Source organism: Caretta caretta, chromosome 8 (assembly GCF_965140235.1).
Source record: "Caretta caretta isolate rCarCar2 chromosome 8, rCarCar1.hap1, whole genome shotgun sequence".
In the NCBI taxonomy this organism is placed as follows: Eukaryota; Metazoa; Chordata; order Testudines; family Cheloniidae; genus Caretta; species Caretta caretta.
Genome location: NC_134213.1, coordinates 18,236,365 through 18,248,028, shown reverse-complemented (window position 1 = coordinate 18,248,028; position 11,664 = coordinate 18,236,365). Strand labels below are relative to the sequence as shown.

The 11,664-nt window shown below is 42.5% G+C and overlaps 1 protein-coding gene across 2 annotated transcripts in view; it reads right to left on the bottom strand.

Moving 5' to 3' along the window:
- Positions 1-305: 305 nt before the first annotated feature.
- The window catches only part of SH3RF2 (SH3 domain containing ring finger 2), an 82,179-nt gene continuing 70,820 nt past the window's right edge, over positions 306-11,664 (bottom strand). For both annotated transcript variants that reach the window (XM_075131320.1, XM_048859641.2), the window contains one exon: positions 306-11,658. In XM_075131320.1, the coding sequence (XP_074987421.1) occupies positions 11,371-11,658 (288 nt within the window). In that variant the 3' untranslated portion in view covers positions 306-11,370. The remainder of the gene's footprint in view (positions 11,659-11,664) is intronic.

Here is an 11,664-nt window from a genome sequence, read left to right as displayed (position 1 = left end):
AGGAAAACGCTCTTAGTACTAAAAGTATTATTAATACAGTCCTTTGTAGGTTACTGCAGTTTTGCTGGAGGCAAAGAAGGGAGATAGATCTCCCTTTAATCGGGTGTCAAAATGGTGATGGGTACAGGGAGACAGCCATGGTAGTCCTAGCTAGAGTCCCAAACTCAAACCACATTCCCAGAGTAGCTGGGAAAGGAATGGCTGAATTCAGAGTAGAACTGCTAAGTCCCCTGAAACCAGCACTAAAATAATTCCTTTCATGCAGGCAACTGGAAAGACTAGAAGTAGAATTCAGTTCAAATAAATGAAAATAAACATTGTTTTATTGTTTCATGCAAAAACAAATTTCATGGCAACACAAAATCTTTTACAGAATGGAATCATATACATATTTGGCATTGAAAACTTGACCAACATCTATACTTTCCATCTGCTGACCTCCACCGTGCTGATGAGCTAATTTTTGCAGTGCACTCATTCTGAAACCCAGGCTGTCAATTACTTTTCCAGTGTATAAGGTGCAGTACGCCACTCAAGTCACGATAACTTTTTTTTTATTGGTCTACAGACAACAAACCTAAACATTAGAGTTATAAACTTAAACAAGTAAATTTGTAGTAACTTAGAGCATTCTAAAACCAGAGCCTTTCAACTGATGTAATACAAAATAAATACCTCAGTGGTTAATACAAAACAGAAGATGAAGATACGTTTTGTTCATCAACTTTTCACTTCCTCCTCTTGAGGAAAGTGAGTTAAATTGAAAAACCTTTTAAAAATGAACTTCATATAACTGAATTTATACAACAGTTATTTTTAAACAATAGACTAAAATTATAGGTTCTGTCCACCTTCCCAAAGCCCTCCCACCCCATCACAAAATTAGGGAAGAAAATATATTCTACTATTTCTATTAAAAAAACAAAGTTTCCATTCTATTCATTTATAACACAATGCACTGTTACAGCCATATTAACGGCTATTGCGTTCAATACAGGAACAACTGGATGAAATTCTCTGGCCTCTGCTATGCAGGTGGTCAGACTAGATTATCTAATGGTTCCTTTTGACCTCAAAATATATGAATTTTGGTCTGAAACTTGGTCCAGATAGTCTATTTTTTTCATGTTTATATTTCTACCAAGTTTGATCATTTTTATGGTTATCAGGAGCCACTCCAAATAGTGGTTTCTGCCATCGGTAGAATTTAAAAACCAACCAAACAAAAAATCAGTCTCCTTTACAAAGCGGAATTCAGAGTAAATTGCTTGTGCAGGTTCTCACTGAAGCTTATGGCTAAACTCTCATTGACTTTAACTGGGCAGGATCAGGCCCTAAACATGGACCACTTTGGGTGTTTTAAAATGTTACTTTTTAAACAGCTGAGATATTGATAGAAAACAAACATTTTAAAAAGCCACTGTGCATGAAGGAAAAAAACCCACTTCCTATGGATTTTATTACATTTAAATATTTATTTACACAATAAACTGTAACGACTCTATTTAGTAAATGATTCATATTATAAATATACATATGAAATCACTTGTGTGCGTAATTTGTGGGCCAAACCCTGCATTACTGCTTTCCTGCATTAGGCACGGAGTAGTGGGAGAGAGAGGGGAGCATAAAGCCCACCGTCGTTCTCCCAAAATTCTGGGCCCTGTTGGGCCTTGAGCAGTTTAGAGCAGCCCAATGGCTTCTGTAATTTACAATGGTTTTCCACGTGGTAACTCCTGTGGGTGGTTTCGTCACTGAGAATAGCTGGAGGGCAGTATGCTGTGGACACATCCCCTGCACCTCCGCAGTGGGATCTGTGAGGAGAGGTAGTGTGTCCTGGGCTACCAGAAAATCCTCCTTATATTGGGGTTATTTCCAGGGCAGAAGCGGTTGTCTCAGTAGTTTGCAGTCCCTTTGTGCCACCCGAGAAGAGTAAAGGGGCCACAGTGGATTCAAGAAGCTGGCCTGGTATCTATAACACAACAGTGACACATTTGCCTATAGTAACATAAAGAGATTTTTATACAATAGGCATGTGGTGTTGATTTGGCCTCGCTCCTCCTTCTTACTCTTCAGCTATATATTTGATGCCTCTTTTGGGTTTTTCATTTAAAAAAAAAACAACTTGCTATAAAGCTAACAAAAAAGAGCTTAAACTACAGAGCCCCAGGTTGAAGTAACCCCTCAAAGCAAGGGCAGTTCAGAGGTAAGAATGAAAAACATAGGCTGACACCAGTCTTATTTTGCATTATGCCTCTTTCTATTTGCCATTAAGTAAATAACTGCTATGTAAGCTAAGGACTGTCTATCCTCCCAGATTTTTAGCCTTTAACCTGGATTTTGTGGATTTAGGTCAGACCCGTTAGTGTTTTAGCTTTTTTTTTTTGTAGTTTATGAAAAATTAACAGGATCAGGGCAGAACATGAAACACTGGGAAACAAGTGACCTATTTAAAATACCTCGTGACTAAAAATACAGAATGGATTTGATGTCTAAATGCACTAAAGCTAATTGGTCTTCCTTATGCTAGTTTTAGAAAATGACCTTGCCAATTCAGGGCAAAATATTTGGAGCAGGAGAAGAAGGGTGCATTGTTTGTCATTTGATCATGACATGTAAATGGACTGTATGCCCATGTTAGATAAGATCACTGCTGTGGATATATCATGCTAAGTGATGAGGAATGATTGTAAACTTTGTCGCTTATTTTGATGCAAACAGAAGATTCTTCCTGGCTTTTCTCTGAGCACTCTTGAGATGGATATCCAACAAACGTTACTTAATGTCCTCCTATATTTACAATGCAGCTCTACCTACCATGGAAATTAGTCACAACCTAATTCTCCTTAGCATCTGATGCTATTTCTTCAGTACACTGTTTTCCTGGATGCTACCCTGTCTTTCCAGTATCAAGACACCTGGATAGTGTCTGAAAGGAGGAACCAAGCATGAGAGGGAAAGAAACCAGGGTTTGGTATTGTACACCTCGTTCTCAACTTTGACTAGTTTATCACAAGATTTGTGATATCTGTTTTTTTTTTCCAAAAAGCCCCAGCTTCTGGAGTCAAGTAATTAAGTGACACTAAGCTTTCATTTACAAAAAGTTTCTAGCTCTACTGGTTGTGGAGAAAATGTGAACACTGAAGGCTCAAAAATAAGAAAGCAAATAAAAGGGACCCCAACTTATGTAGCCCGTGATCTGCATATATACCTCATAGCATGTCTCAGCTCTTCTCAACTCCCAGTAAACATATGATTCTGAATCTACTTTCCATGTGACTGGCCATCCTCCTTGAGTGTAACCCATTTATAATCCCAGCCCATCCATCTCATCAAGTGATAAAACTCTCCATTAGGCACCCCCATCATGGGGCAGATACTGTCCCTCTGCAACTTGTCCCTACTACAGTTGTCAAGCTCATACTCTGTTGCTGTCATGGTCCCTTCTAGTAAAGGTGGGGTTACCTCTAAAGTAGCCTTGCAAAATTCTATTCGTGGCAGGTAACGTTTTTGATCAGGGGCATGTGCAGGAATTTAAAATTTCACTGCTTTTGGAGGGCATGTTTTGTACCTCTGCCACAGCCCTGGTGCTGGAGGAGCTGTCAGCTCCCACCGCGGCCCCTGGACTAGAGGAGTTCTGTGCCCCCACTGATTAGCGGGGGGGCCTGTGTCCCTGCTTGCCCCTCTTTGTGCATTCCTTTGTTTTTGATGGGTAAGATAGTCCTTTTTTCATTATTCTCCTCCTTGTGGTAACAGGTGGAAGAACAGATTTTGGGCCTGAACTGGTAAATTATCCCATCAGCATTACACGGGTGTTTGGTTTGCCTCTCTGGTGAGTCTGAGTGCAGTCAAGTCTGGCTAGGGGCATGGTTGTATTTTTTAAGAGACACTCATGGAAACAATTGGTTAAAATGTTCTGGGTCTCGCCTTTGCTCTCTCTTCTCTTTTCTTTTCTCATCAGGAAACATGACTGCAGTTCAAGCTGAAAGGGTTGGGTTACTTACTGAAGGACTTCCAGGTCCTTGAGCAGTTAGGCAGGCAATTAAAACAGGGCTGATGAATAATCTGATCTGAACTCCAATTCATTAACTAATCATATAAAATGAGCTGATACTGTGAGCTGAGGAGAAGCCCTGTTCACAAACTCGAGAGAGGTTCATTAACGACCCCTCTGTCCCCAATGTACTACTTTATGCCCTATCCCAGGGCTCCTTTTCTATGCACTTCAGACAATCAACGCGCTCTACTGATGGTAGGAGGCTCTGTGTGACCAGCCTGCTCTTTTACATTCACTTGTTAGATAGAGAGCAATATATTTTCATTATCCAAACCCATTATGCTGCAGTACATCTGGAATGATATTCTGATGTTGCCAACATTTTTTGTTTCTTTGTACCTGGTACTTTGTCTGATGATCTGTGACCAAAATGGAAGGCAATGGAGTTAGTGATACAGCAAGTTTTGGTCTTACTATTTCAAGTTGTAAGAACTGAGTGCTACAGAGACATCATGTGCATCCCCTGGGGAGGAATGAGTGACCTTAACAAGCAGAGGTGGTAGGCCACATCCAGCAACCCTGGATCAGAACTGGTGTGATGTGGATCTTCGGCATAGGGATAAGGAGGATTTGCCTGACTCCAAGTAACCCCTTCCTCCAAACCCCTCAACAAGAGCACATAAGTAATAACTGACATTTCATTACCTGTAAAAACCCACCCACATCAGTACCCAGTGAATCCAAAGTATAGCTATGCTGGAATAACTCCCAATGTTGAGACACTATTCCAGAATAAAAGTCACTGTTAAAATTGCAGAATAGTGTCTCGACATGGAGAGTTATTCCAGCATAACTATAGCAGAGTAGCCTATTCTGCTATGGCTATGCCAATCAATTTCCCTGTGCAGACACGACCTGAGGCAGTTTATTGTACTGCCTCAGGAGCAAACCAGGAACCAATGTGCTGCTCTTTACTCAAGGTTCAAGGCAAAGCCATGGTTTAACCCTTAATGGGGATTTTCTTTTAGCCTTTGCTTCTGGAGTAGAAAGACCTTAGTTCCAGCCCCTTTACTCTTTGATGTCCCAAGAGGCCAAGGTATGCAGCAAAGACCCAACTGTGAAGGGTTAGGTGGCTAAGGATATATATAATATATTTTGCAACATTTTCACGATAACAGGGTTGGGATTAAACAGGAAGGTGGGTGTATTTTGTAGCTGGAAGGGGTTGGACAAAGACAACAGAACCGGTCTTTAGAGCTGTCACTTTAAAATACACCCACCTCCACTTTGATCTCCTCACATCAGTCTCTCTCTATATATCTTGGGTATATTTAGGATACCTATCACCATGGCATCAAAGCACTGAAACACTCTGATTGAGATATCTCCTGGCCCAAAATAATTACATGCTATTTTACCAAAGTGCCAATTTCACTGTCACTATTTCCTTTCCCTGTCACTGCTCAGGACTCAAAGCATGCGTGTGTATGTAAGCAAAAAGCCCTCTCCTTTTTGATCGGCCTGATTCCGTTAGTGCTGTCACGATGCAATGGGAACAAGGTCTAAGCTCACAAGTGTTTTGATCACATTGAATATGTGGCACTTGTTTGGGGGTATGCACCATTCCATATTCAGTGTCATATAATGGATAGCTGTGTGGCTTTGCAAACTCGTGTGTCCACAGGTGATATGCAACCTCACTCATCTCACTGAATCTTGTCATCCACATGGAGAGAGGTGGTTTTTGTTTTGTTTTTCCATGAAAGGGAAGCTCCTGAACTGATGCTAATACAAGCTGCATCTGGCTAGTGTAAGTATGGTTTTGAGGAAGGACTTTAGTGGTTTATTCAGTTGGAATGGGTTGATTTTCAGAAGTGCCGAGCACCTGCAGCTCTCCTACAATATATCCATGGGAGCTGCAGATGCTCCACATCTCTGAAAATCAGGCCACAAAAAAATTCATGTTACCAATTTTCACGCCTTTGCATGGATGGCAGGACTCAGGAAAGGGAGAAGGGAATATAGCTTCACTTCCATTGCAGATTTCTCACTGGGTACCTAACTTTGTATCCCCAGAATGAACGGCGTTCTGTTATTAATAGTTAATCATTCTCATAACCTCTTTCTGCCTGAATGGAGTCTCTTGTGGGAAAATCTGCCCCAGCTACAGATTAACCTTACAAGGTGACTTTACCTCAACATATGTTTCTGTCTGAAGCTACTGGTGAATTAGTGTGTTGCTTCTTTTCTGTTCTCCTTCTTTAAAACTCTCTTTGGATGCAGACTGCCCTAAACTTGCCTGTGAGTTTCCAAAACTACTGATGGGCTCTCCTTTGCTCTTTCACCCTGATCTTTTGAGGTTCTGAAGTTACAACACCGTAGCCTTCTAAACCCAGGGGTTAATTGCCAGTAATCAGAGATTTCAGAGTAGCAGCCGTGTTAGTCTGTATCTGCAAAAAGAAAAGGAGGACTTGTGGCACCTTAGAGACTAACAAATTTATTAGAGCATAAGCTTTCGTGAGCTACGGTTCACTTCATCAGATGCAATCAGAGAGGATCTCTATTGGAGCTGTGTTAGGCTTCCCAATCCATCACATCAGGCTAGGATGTTGATGAATGTGGGGTGTCATGAATCATGCTCAAGGCAAAATTGGAATTGACAGCCTCAAATCTGACAATTTTTTTTTTAGCTGATATGCCAGGAAAGGTATCCGCCATCAGTAACGTTCTACATAGACAGGTTTCTGAGCGGTAGCCGTGTTAGTCTGTATCAGCAAAAAGAACGAGGAGTACTTGTGGCACCTTAGAGATTAACAAATTTATTTGAGCATAAGCTTTCGTGGGCTAAAACCCACTTAATCGGATGCATGCCGTGGAAAATACAGTAGGAAGATATATCTATCTATATTTATATCTTCCTACTGTATTTTCCACTGCATGCATCCGATGAATACACAGAGAACATGAAACCTTAATCCATTTAACTTTAACTGATCACTCTCATTATAGTGGGTATGGCAACACCCATTTTTCATGTTCTCTGTGTGTGTGTGTGTGTGTGTATATATATATACATTATATAATAATTTTCCTACTAAAAAGAAAATGAGTACTTGTGGCACCTTAGAGACTAACAAATTTATGCAATTATGCTCAAATAAATTTGTTAGTCTCTAAGGTGCCACAAGCACTCCTTTTCTTTTTGCGAATACAGACTAACACGGCTGCTACTCTGAAATCTTCCTACTGTATTTTCCACTGCATGCATCCGATGAAGTGGGTTTTAGCCCACGAAAGCTTATGCTCAAATAAATTTGTTGGTCTCTAAGATGCCACAAAGACTCCTCGCTCTTTATTCTATATGGAATCATTCTGTCCATCTAGTGCAGAGACGTAGTGTATGTGTATGAGCAAAACATCTTGATCCCACTAGTTCATGATGCAATGAGCTTTTAAGTCTAAATAGAGCATCTCCTTTACAATATTCCACTTTGTTCCAGCACTTGCATTCCGCACTTTAGGAACCTAATCTCTCCATCTTTGGAGAACATAGCTGGTGTGCACTCTCTCTCTTTAACTTCCTCCTATGGACTTGAGGAAGCGTTGAGTGAAATTCATGCATTAGAAGAGAACTGAAATGGCTGCTCCAAGTCCTGCCGTACTGGCAAGGAAGCGGAAGTTTAACTCCCCACCTTACAAAGAATAGCTGTGAAATATATTGTGAAAATCTTAACTGCTCGGGCTGGCATATGCCTCAGCATTCACATGCCCAGTCCTTGCAGCCCAAAAGGAGGAAGTTTTTGCTGCTTAATGGCAAGCGAGCGGTCACAGGGCTGTGTGACTTTAAGGTAAATGCTTTAGATCATGGATGTCAGGCCCATGGGCCACATTCAGTTCAGAGCAACTACACCTCTGGCTCTAGAAATGGCCTGATCAAGACAATCACACTAGGCTTGGTTTTAGTGTGTTCATATGAATGGGTAAAATGGCTTTTTCCAGAGGTGTAAAAGGCAAAAGCCCCCCATAGCCTCTCTATTTTGAACCCAAAGTTTCACTTTCTACTGTTTTATACACCTGCAGCATTTGCCAGTGACTCCATCTGTATAATTAATTCTCCTGGGTGGCTTCCCTCCTTATCCTTCCTCCCCCCCGTGCTCTGACCAAGCTTCTTTAGATAAACCTCGTGAGGAGTCAGCTGTTGAAATCTGTTGGTTAGTATACCAGCAGATTTCAGAGTGGGTCATAGAAAGCCCCCTTGCTTTTCATCAGTGTGCTGTAAATCATCATTCAGAGGTAGGGCATGAGCAGGCAAACCTGCCCAGCTATAGGTATAAACTACCAAAAGATCTAATCCAGGCCATGTTTATTAGGCTTTTCTGCCTCCTTGAGTGCATCTGGGGAAATCTAGTGCTTTTTGGTGCAGTTTTTTTTAAAGGGGTTATGAATCTTTAGCTAAGGGATATTGTCTCTAAAATGTTCATTAGTCATCGGAGTGACAATTTTTAGCAAAACCAAACAGCTTGATTTTTCTACTCGTTTGCACCTTGTGTTGTCATTTATGTCTGGGCATATTGAGGGTACATTGCTACTTCTCACTGGTAGTGTTTTACATCCCCTTGACCCAAGTCTTAGGCTATGTCTGCATTTTGTACAGGGAGTGTAATTCTCAGCTCGAGGAACCTACCCAGGCTAGTTCTGATGCAGTTAGCATGTTAAAAAAGAGCGTAGCCACAACAGTGTGAGTGGCAGGAGGGGCTACTTGCCTCCATGTACGTGCCTACCCTCTCAGACTGGTACATACTTCAGGTGGCTAGTCCGTGTCGCCAATGTAACTAGGCTCTCTATTGTGTGTGGTAGCTTGATCAGAGAGAGTGCATGTATGTCTCCACCAGCTGAGAATCACACCCCCAGCTCCAAGAGTAGACATACCCTAAATGACAGCACACAGTACAAGGCAGTGGAGAATCAGGCCTTTTGTCTATGTCATTGGTGGCCTCTAGCCACGGAATGGGGTTTTTTAAATTTGTGAAAGCAGATGCCAGTTGCTAGCACTTGTGCAGTGTGATGATGAGCTACTAAACCCAGGGGTGCTGGAACAATTTTTATAGTGGGGGGTGCTGAAAGCCATTAAACCAAACCGTAAACCTGAAAATAAAAGAAACCACTTCAAGCCAGCGGGTGCAGCAGCACCTCTAGTTCCAGCACCTATGACTAAACAAGAGCTTCTGAGGGTGGGGTAGGGGAGGCAGATTATCTCCCCATGGGGTTTCTTGCTCCATTTTCTGAAGCATCTGGTGCGGTCATAGGCAGTATACTGGACTAGGTGCACCACAGATCCCAACTGGCAGTCCCTCTGGCCCTAAGGTGGTCTGTTGCCCTAAAATTCTGCAGACCAATAATTGTATTTAGCATTGTTGATTTTTAGGTGTTTAGTTTTAGGCAAAATCTGGCTGCTTCTTTGTTTTTATTTTTTAATCCCAAACTTTTGTCTCAGAGGGGTTATATCTATTTTAATCTAAAACTAGGAATCCTAATTATTGGGCTATGAGAGGACCGGGGCTGTCGGACACTTCTGGGTACCATGAGTCTCTGCTTCCAGCCCCTTCAGATGCACTTGGCGGAGGAAGAGGGTACAGATTAAGGAGGCTGGGATGGGAAAGATTGGGTAGGATTAGACACACATCATTCCTGTTCTGGCTCTTTGGCAGGCAAAAAAGATATAGTCCTATCTGGCTAGCTGGAGTCAATTGTGTAACTATGTGTCATTTAATTTATACTGCTAACAGCTGAAGGAGACTTTCAAATAGTTTATGGTGCTAGGGGGCTGTGCTTTTGGAATGGGAGGATCTGAGTTCTGCCATTGTTAAGTTTTGAGAGGCCTTGGTGTGTAGCACAGTGATAACTGCGCTTTGCTAGAGGTTACAGTGTATTTATTTCTGTATGTAAACATGAAAAAAACCTGTCTGTTCACAGCATGGCTTCATCCATTGCCCTTCCTTAATTCCAAGAGAGAACTTCCCCCTTGGAGGCTGTCCCAATGATCCAGAAAGCTTCGAGTGACTTATTGAGTTAATTTGATTGGGTCTGTGCAATGAAGCAAGAATGTTACTTTACAATGGTCTTTGAACCAGCCCAGCAGCCATTGTCATGAGATCGAATACTCCCATGCTCCAGCTGGAAAGGGGATGGACGGTCTTTGCACTGGCACTAAAAACAAAAGTACACGCAGACAAGCAAACCCGTTGTGCCAATTTGCTAAACATCAGTCACAGAGGAAGCGCTGGATACACTTTCCAGTTCTGCTTATCATTTCTGTGGCTCCATAGCTAAGAGAGAGAGTGAAAGATCAGTTGAAGGTAGGGGATGGGGAGAGGGAAGGAAGGGTATATATCACGGAGATGTGCAAATCTCCTTCATATTGTTTAGAGAACTATTTCGTGAACTTCAACATGGACCCAGATTTTTAAAAATCCATTTAGGATTTAAACAGGGGGAAATACATTGCCGCTGAATCACAGGCATCTAGGAAGTGCTGCCTATACTGTCCACAACTCAGAAAAAAACCAACCAACCAGCAGAAGCAAGATCCAAATCACATGACTGCAAGGACCCAATGACTGTCATAAACAGCTGCAGCTTAGTACTGATTGCAGGGCAGGGTTCTCTTCCCCAGAAAATTACCTCTGCTCCCAGGCTCAAAAAACTAAAGCAAATACCCATCAAAGGGGAACTTGAAAATTCATCCAGGAACTGCCTGAATTTGATTTATGGTTTCTTTATCCTGTAGAGCTGAGAAAGGTAATGAACCAGAGTTTTGATCTCTATGGGCTTTCATAGCAGAAAGGATACCAAAAAAGGTTTAACTATTTCTGATATATGCACGCTTCTTCCCTCTTCCACTTTTCTATAAGGCTGGCTGCAAGACATTGGAGGATACCAGAGAACACTGGTTTTGCAGGGACCACAAACCCATTCCATGTTGGTCTGTGGTGCTTGCATCTACTCACTGGGGCAGTGTGGGCTGAGGACATTTGATGCATTGCCATGACATACAGATGTGGCTTGCTGGATGTGAGTCAGATGCATTTAAAATGAGACTCTACCATAAAATTAGAGAGAGGTGCTGACCCCCATGCCAGTTCCTCAGAGGCCCCCGAGTTACTGGCTGGCCAGCTGCAATTATTGTGAGTGCCTGAAGGAGGCCTTGCTCCCCATGGAACTGGGGTCTAGTAAGTTCCTGACTAGATCGCTAGCTCTTGTAAGGAGAAGCCAGGGTGGTGGCAGGTTGGTGTGAGGTCTGTGGGGAGCTTATTTTATCACAGAGGCGAAAGCCCCATTTGAAAAGGAAAGCAATTGAATGGGAAGAAAACCTGTCAGTTCTCAGAAACGCTGCTGTAGTTCTTTTTGGTAGGGAAGGTCAGTTGCCCAGCCTGGGCAGAAAGATCCAGCGATGGGGTCTTTGGGTGCGGCGTCCTCCTCAGATGCACTGGGCTGGAGCTGAGTCGGTGCGAATAGAGAGCTGTCATGTCAGGGCCCAGGGTGTTTGCTTCTGGCTGGGCTGTCTGCTCAGTGTTGCCACTGGGATGGTTTGGCGATGGCTGTGAGCTGTGCCGCTTGGACGGAGGTGGGCTGTAGTTCTGAAATCGCACCGTTTTCACTTGCTGAAA